This window comes from Pseudophryne corroboree, chromosome 11, assembly GCF_028390025.1.
Source record: "Pseudophryne corroboree isolate aPseCor3 chromosome 11, aPseCor3.hap2, whole genome shotgun sequence".
NCBI lineage: Eukaryota > Metazoa > Chordata > Amphibia > Anura > Myobatrachidae > Pseudophryne > Pseudophryne corroboree.
Genome location: NC_086454.1, coordinates 31,842,614 through 31,851,298, shown reverse-complemented (window position 1 = coordinate 31,851,298; position 8,685 = coordinate 31,842,614). Strand labels below are relative to the sequence as shown.

The 8,685-nt window shown below is 44.5% G+C and overlaps 1 protein-coding gene across 1 annotated transcript; it reads left to right on the top strand.

Moving 5' to 3' along the window:
- The first annotated feature begins 3,248 nt into the window (after positions 1-3,248).
- LOC134969875 (uncharacterized) lies at positions 3,249-5,027 on the top strand. The gene is made up of 3 exons (XM_063946067.1): positions 3,249-3,396; positions 3,472-3,684; positions 4,300-5,027. Exon 3 carries the CDS (start codon positions 4,311-4,313, stop codon positions 4,977-4,979), a length of 669 nt encoding a protein of 222 aa, XP_063802137.1. The 5' UTR covers positions 3,249-3,396; positions 3,472-3,684; positions 4,300-4,310; the 3' UTR covers positions 4,980-5,027.
- The last annotated feature ends 3,658 nt before the right edge of the window (positions 5,028-8,685 follow it).

Below are 8,685 nucleotides of genomic sequence, written 5' to 3'. Positions count from 1 at the left end.
TACCTACTGACTGTCTATCTTCGATTCGGATACCAGCACAGACAGGGTGACGTTTGAGAGAACTATAAGCTAGGATGTAATTACTTTGATTGGACAATAAATGACAAAGATTAAAAGCTTACTGCTGCTTTCCTTGGACAAAATGCAGAAACAACACGAAAATATGTCCTTTTGTGAAATGTACAGATCAAGTAAACAATGTTTTTCTCAGCTGTGAACCAGAAAAAATGCAGAATGACCTATGATCTCTGAGTTGTCCCATGACTTATATGGTATTTATATCCTCAGTTGCTATTGAACATGGATGCTATGTGATGTTGAAGACGTCCTGGTCTGGTCAGCTGGTCTGTTTTTGTTAGATACAGATGTCCTTAAAGTGGACCCGTCACACAGAAGATGCAGCCATTTTGTGGGGTGACCCAATAACCATGAGTGATATCTCTGAAGCATGAGGCACACACCTTTTCATGTGGATGCTAGCGTTAAACTCTGTTTTAGGTAATACTGAATCCCAAAAGCAGAGTGTCACAATTATATGGCAACAGGTAGAAAGCAACAAGTATACAAGTAAACTCTCTCCTGTTCAGGGGGCTTCAGGGTAATCACCTTTGGACTTCAGTTGTGCAGACAGACTTTACAAGTTCAATTAACAGGAGATTAGATACAATTCAAAAGTACTGTAAAAGTATCCAGCAGGTTCAGGGTTATGTTGTTAAAAGTTAGATTGTTTTGATAGACTACGGGTCAGGTAACGGGGTATCCAGCAATAAGGCCACAGGTAATACTCAGGACATGTAACACTCCGGGTCTGGTAACGGGGTATCCAGCAATAAGGCCACAGGTAATACTCAGGACATGTAACACTCCGGGTCTGGTAATGGGGTATCCAGCAATAAGGGCACAGGTAACACTCAGGTCATGTAACACTCCGGGTCTGGTAATGGGGTATCCAGCAATAAGGGCAGAGGTAACACTCAGGACATGTAACACTCCGGGTCTGGTAATGGGGTATCCAGCAATAAGGGCACAGGTAACACTCAGGTCATGTAACACTCCAGGTTTGGTAATGGAGTATGCAGCAATAAGGGCACAGGTAGCACTCGGTCGTGTAACACTCCAGGTCTGGTAATGGAGTATCCAGCAATAAGGGCACAGGTAACACTCAGGTCATGTAACACTCCGGGTCTGGTAAAGGGGTATCCAGTAGTAACGGCACAGGTAACACTCAGGTCATGTAACACTCCGGGTCTGGTAAAGGGGTATCCAGTAGTAACGGCACAGGTAACACTCAGGTCATGTAACACTCCGGGTCTGCTAACGGGGTATCCAGCAATAACAGCACACGTAACACTCAGGTCATGTAACACTCCGGGTATGGTAACGGGGTATCCAGCAATAAGAGCACAGGCAGCACTCGATCATGTAACACTCCAGGTCTGGTAACGAAGTATCCAGCAATAAGTGCACAGGGAACACTCAGGTCATGTAACACTCTGGGGGGGAAATTTACTAAGATTCGTATTTTCCAGATTCAGGTCAAAGTTCAATCACGAATGACATCGACAGTGTAAAATTGCAACTTTTTGAATTGATTACGACTCATTTACTAAGCTGTCGTATTCGTGTTTTTCTGTTGTTCCGATGTCGATGTCATTCGTGGTTTTCTGCTGTATAATGCGGCCGCGTTTTTGTTTATTTTTACGACTGCGTCACATGTCTGTTACGGCAGTGATTTAGAAATTGCTGCCGCGTTTTTAGTCCTAAGTTTCGTTTTTGTCACGCGTCCGTGATTGGTTGTATTCGTGAAGGAGGAGTGTCTGTGCATATTACTATAAAACCGCCCCAAACACACCGCACCTCGTGGGTTTAGCTAGTGGAGAGGAGAGAGGAAGGTGTATTTGGAGTTGGTGAGTTTGGTGGAGTTTTTGGAGGTTTTGGAGAGGAGTTTTGTGATTGTTGAGTGCTGTACTGTGTGTGTAAGTAGTCTTGTCATATTTGTCGTATTGTTTTTTCTCTGTTTAAAAAAAAAACAAGGACAAAAAAATTGACAAAGTCTTTTGTCATTGTTTGTGAGTGAGTGAGCGTGTGTGTTGGCTGTGTGGTGTGTAGTAGTAGTAGTAGTGGAGGAGTGTGTTTTGTGTTTTGATTTTTCAGTGTTTTTTGTCGTTTGTCATCATGTCAGACTCAGAGGTCAGTGTGGTGGCGGAGGTTAGTGAGGTGGAGGCTGGTAGTGAGGTGGAGGCTGTTAGTGAGGTGGAGGCTGTTAGTGAGGTGGAGGGGGGTAGTGAGGAGGAGGAGGAGGGGGTGCCTGTTGCTGTATTCTCCAGTGATAGTGATGGTGTTGTGGCTCCGCAGCCACGCACCACTACCAAGACTGGCAGGAATATTAAGTTCAGCTATGCTGAAAACATGGCGTTGGTGCGTGAGCTGATGAAGCACCATCGCCAATTGTTTGGTCAGGATGCTGGCAAGGTGTCCTCCCGCAGGAAGTCTGTCCTGTGGGGGCAAGTAATAGTTGCCGTCAATAGTGAGGGTGTGGGGAGGCGGACTGAGGACACGTGTCGCAAGAGGTTCTATGACATAAAGCGGCGTGTCAAGGCCAAGATGGCCAAAGAGGCAAAATCAGCCCGAAAAACCGGAGGTGGCCCCCCTTTCCGGGCAACCTATCGGGAGTGGGAGGAGCCTGTGCGGGCATTGATTCCTGCAGAAGTGGTGTCTGCTACTCATGTCCGGGATTCGGACCGACCCACGCAGGATGGTGAGTTTGATTTGTTATATTTTTATTTAAATGTCCTCTAAATGTTTTTTTAATCATTTTTTAAGGGTAAAGGATGCAAAAATTGTTGGTCAGATATTGCAGGCCTATGCACCCTTAAGGTGTGTTTGTGTTTAGAAATGGCATTTTCCATCTTGCCTTGGCTGTATTTTTTTTTAAATTTTGCGCTAAAACAGGTGCAATGCCTGCTGGTATGTGTATTTGCCATAATAATTTTGCGATATTGCTTGGACATCGGTGTTGTATCTAATTGTTTTTTTAAATATTTGATTTATTTACTTCCTAAAAAAGGTTCTATTAATTCAAAATTACATTTTGGTAACATTTGCAAGTAGTCAATCTATGCAATATCTGACGCATAATTCTCAAATGTAACAGATTTCTTTTGTGCAACACCATGTACATTTTGATATACACCACAAATTAAGGAAGCACGAAGATCTTAAGCAGAAATTAGTTTATTTTCGAATACCTAATAGATGGTTACAGTACACTAAGGCTTTGCAGTTGTAATTTTTACACAAAGCATGGTAATAATGTTTGCTCCACTTTTTCAACAGTCCGACAGACCAGCCGGCCAGACAGGCCTCAGACAACTCAGGATGATGCTGGGATTGCAGGTAAGACTTCACTGTAGTCACATATTCTGCAAACACATAGAAGTACAAAATATTAATGTTTATATATTCTCATAGGTTCTGCTTCTGTAAGCCGACCTCCTGTAAGGCGCCCATCACAGGGCTCGGGCCACTTACCCAGGAGGCCAAGTAAGACACGGCGTCTTGGCACGGAATCTGCGGCTCCATCTTCCCCACCCAGGCGGCGCATTTCTGCAGTGTCACCCCAGCCACCACTGGCACTATTGGCGAGTCCACAGAGTGATGAGCCCCGATCACCTCAGTTATCTGGTGAGTCAAAACAGAAACTAAACACATAGCAAATAATCTACACAGTACAGTTACTATGTTGTGAGTTGGAGTTGAGATTACATGTTTGACATAACAAGCAATGTGATGTTACGTCTTCAATTGCTAAAGGTGAAAATGTTTAATTTTTCAAGGTCTTAGTGGTTGATATCGCCAACATCATTATTAAAAAAGAACATACATTTGTACAAATTTAGGCCACACACGTGCACATTAAAATAAATATAAAAACCAAAATTAAAAAAAAAAAAATCCTCCACAACATTATAGTGTTCACACATCTCCCCTGTCCGGTATGTAGACTGCTTACTTGCTCCGCTCCTCTGGACTATCCAGGTAAGCAGTCTATATCGTGGCCAGGGGAGGTGACATAACACTGTAATGCTGTGGAGGGGAGGTAGTTAGGTGAGGATTACTCAAGTCTGTCTATGTGCACGCCTGTGATGGTATATATGTTTTTGGCGAAAAAACACATTATAAGTTTACAAAAACAAGTCAAAAAACTTGTAAAATGGAGTATTATGAATGTAGTAATGTGTAGAACTAGCAAATAAATTAATAGAAAAATAAACATTGCATGTTGGCCACCCCATACAGAGCCCAGCTTGATGGCCGACGTGGACCAGCAGGGACAAGACCAACAGGCAACCATCACACTGCAACTTACACCTGTTGACCCGAGCCAGCCAATACAGCTGCAGGATATCCCCCAAGCCTCCATGAGTCCACAACTGGCACAAGCTCCACCCCAAACACAAATACCAGATGACTTTTGGGCCAGTTGGACAAGCCAACAGGCCCAAAGCAATGCCAGCCTGACCGCACATACCCAACACCTTGCCAGTCTGCCCCATCATCTACCGCTCATTAGTCGCAACTCGGGCAGACTGATTGTACAAGTAGGCCGAATCGCAACATCGATGGAGCAAATAAGGGCTGACAACAACCAAATGCTGGCTCATTTAACGCGCATCATTGATGAGCAACAGCGCCATCAGCAGGCACTCGTTCAACTCATTCAGCACAACCAGGTTGTGAATGAGTCGTTATCCAGGATTGTAGCCAGCCACACTGCAACCAACACACAACTGAATGCTAGCATTAATAATTTGAGCAACAACATAACATTGATGGCAGCTCAACAAGTGACCTCCAGCTCTGGGACCACGACCCCTATCCAAACGCCAGTAACCTCCCCTGTTCGGCGTTCCTCCAGAGCACGTGCCAGTGAGCCAGCACAAAGCACAGCACCCAGCACACACAAGCGAAAAAAATAACAATTTTGACAAATGTTATTTAAACAATAAAAATTTGGATTTGACAAACACACAACTTCCTGTGTCCGTCTCAAACATTGTTGAATCTGCTATGTATGTATGTATGTTTTTCATGGGTAATGACTGAAAAGGTATTTATAACATAAACTAAGTACAATGTACACACCACTATAAACAACAAACAGTAAGTAACAAAACACACAATAGAAAGTATTGCAAAGTGTTTAGTCAAGGATAATTACATCCTACAAAAACTTACCTGAAAAATACCGCAGGATCACTTCTTGCCGTACCTGCCTCCCTACATATGTACTCACACTGTCACCAGATGGTTCTAACTCCTCTGCTTGCTGACTGCTTTCTCCCTCATCATGTGCCAGATGTTGACTTAAACACAGATTATGGAGAAAACAGCAGCAGAACACAATTCTAGTCACCTTTGAGGGACTATACAACAAAAGGCCTGCAGATTTATCCAGACACCGAAACCGTGACTTCAGCACACCAAAACATCTTTCTATCACATTCCGCGTAGCCTTATGTGCATGATTGTAACTGTGTTCAGCAGGAGAATCAGGTTGGGACAATGGAGTAAGGAGCCAAGAGTAGCAGCCGTAACCCCCATCACCTGAAAAACAGATATAGTCAACATTAGTACATGTGTTAGATTATTCTTTCCCCTACTCAAAACTAGAGTTTGTGGTTAAAAGACATACACACAAAACATTTTTAACATACCCAACAGCCAGCCATCAGGCATTTGTCCGTCCTCAAATTTATCGAAGAGCGATGACTGACTGAGGATGAAGGAGTCATGGCAGCCACCAGGGTAACCTGCAACAACACTCATAATTTTAAAGTTTGCATCACAGACCACCTGGACATTAGTTGATTGTGCCAGATGTCTATTTGTATATATGTATTGCCGGCCCCTAGGTGATCTCAGCTGAACGTGTGTGCAATCTATGGCCCCCAGCACATTGGGCATGCCAGCAAGCTCATAGAAAGCTACCCTGACAGCACGCCACTCCGACTCCTCGGTAGGGAAGCAGATTGAGGCATTAATGTGTGGATCCAACACATCCAAAACCTGAGTGGACATTAAAGAAGCTAAGGTGAGTGTCATGTTAGGTATTCTATACAATACTGTGTTGTTTGTACTTACAGAAGCAACACTTACACATAACCGCATATGTATTTTTAGACTCACCTGATTCAAATATCTTGAAAAGGTGGGCTGTGAGATACCAATGACGTCGCCTGCCCCAGCCTGGAAGCTCCCAGTAGCCATAAAGTGTAACACAGCCAGGAGTTTGTGTAGGCCTGAGACAGAGCGAGAGCGTGCTGTCTCAGGGTCTAGGCCCAGTTTGACAAGGTCATACAGGTGGAAAATGTTGGTTCTATTTAGGCGGAACATCTGTATGACCCTATCATCGGACAATGCGTTTAAGTTTAAACGCCCTCTAAAAAAACGAGGCTGGCGCAGCCTCCGCGGCACCTGGACAACCTGTTGACCATGTTCACTTACCTGGGCCTGATTCCTGGAAGCCTCATGGAGCAGTCTAAGGTATCCCACAGCAAACATAAATTCATTGGCACACACCACAGCCGCCATTTCAGAGTGAGAGAAATTCAAAATGTGCCTGGAACACTTTTATAGGGCCAAACATTCAGGTGTGAGTAATGGATAATTGAGTACACATGTAAACACGCTTTTCAAATGCTGGCGCGTTTTTTTTTAGGAATTTTTTACGATGTGTAATTTTTCGCGGCCGCAAATGCATTTTCACGGCAGCAATTACAATTACGAATGGTTAGTAAATGACCGAGATTCATATCTAAACAGGCGTAATTTGACCGATGGTGTATTCATTCGTGATTTTTAACTTGAACTTCCAAAATATTACGAATGACCACATCACTGCCGTGATTTCAGTTTAGTAAATTACCGAGATGACACTTTGATGAAAAAACGCCATCTCGGTCAAAATCGGGAGCTTAGTAAATTTACCCCTGGGTCTGCTAATGGGGTATCCAGCAATAAGGGCACAGGTAACACTCAGGTCATGTAACACTCCGGGTCTGGTAATGGTGTATCCAGCAATAAGGGCACAGGTAACACTCAGGTCATGTAACACTCCAGGTCTGGTAACGGGGTATCCAGCAATAAGTGCACAGGTAACACGTCATGTAACACTCCGGGTCTGGTAATGGGGTATCCAGCAATAAGGGCACAGGTAGAACTCAAGTCATGTAACACACCGGGTCTGGTAATGGGGTATCCAGCAATAAGTGCACAGGTAACACTCGATCATGTAACACTCCAGGTCTGGTAATGGGGTATCCAGCAATAAGGGCACAGGTAACACTCATGTCATGTAACACTCCGGGTCTGGTAACTGGGTATCCAGCAATAAGGGCACAGGCAATATTCCGGTCATGTGTTATTCACATTAAGCACTTTAGGCAAGGCACAGGAGAAAGAGATCAGAGGTGTCTGTAGGAAAACTAATTACCTATTGTTAGCTGAAGCTTCGTTAAACACTACGTTGAGGTTTTTCACGCCAGTCAAAACACCACCTACTGCGCCGGTATCTAAGCTTCCTGTATCTTGCGTTCAATCTGCCTGAAGTATTGCTGCTTCTGCGCAGGTGCCCAATCTAAGATCTCATCATACCTCCAGCAGCAGTATACACTTATCCACAAGAGGCTGGGACAGCAGTCTGCTTGCAGAATGCAGACCGTTAGTGCTGACACACTCCTGAAAGTGAAATATAATGTGCAAAGTCAGAAGACAATAGATGCTCTCTAGTCCATGGCTTCCGCACAGCTGCATCTGGCTAGCGTTATGCATGAAGATCTGGGACTTATATACTGAAGCCGAGATTCTCCATTTCTCCTCTTAGGAGGCTGTCCAGAGCTTATTATCTGGGTAACATGGCCCAGTTCTTGGTTTTACTGGCCAGTTGGTTAACATGGGTTCCAGCCCAGTGGCAGAAGTCCCATGCGGAGAGAGAAGCTGACCACCTGTGCATACTCAGAAGAGTAGAGCAGGGGCCTCCGGAGTGGAAGGTCCAGCATCGTTGGGCATCTCCCAATGGATACATCTCACCAACAGCAGCAGTAGCATCAGCTATGGGAATTGTGCTGCAGATTCAATTAGGCAGACTTTAATTAAACCCACTAACCATCAGGAGACCAAACCCAGTGGCAAACTCAGGATTTCTAGAGAGGTTTCCAAATGCAATCCACAATCTCCCACTGTGCGGAACATGGAATACAGCATTAATATTTAACATTATAGATGGTCTATAACAAACATAATAGAACCAGTACTGCACTTTCTAAGCACACATTCTCCCACCTCATGGTAAGGCTCCTGTCTCTTCTTCCTGGTAGCTACTCTCTGGTCCAGTGCACTGATTGAGGACGGAGATCCACAAAAACAGCAAATTTTGCAGAAGAAGCTGCTTCCACTGGGCATGTGCAGCAGCTCTGCTCTGTCCCTTACACTGCATGATGTGGCGGCAGCTCTAGTAATTGTATTATACCATTGCTATTGTTATCATAGTTTGAGCCACTTGTCAAGAGGAGGGGGGTTTTCGGGCAACCGGAACCCCCCCCCCCGCGTTTGCCTATGAAACCTCATTCCTACCCTGGCAACCAGAAGCGGAAAAGTAACCCCAGGCCCAAAATTGGGTAAGGG

What these genes read in the sequence shown, in the direction of transcription:
- LOC134969875 (XM_063946067.1), top strand. Translation starts at nt 4,311, where the DNA reads ATGGCCGACGTGGACCAGCAGGGACAAGACCAACAGGCAACCATCACA.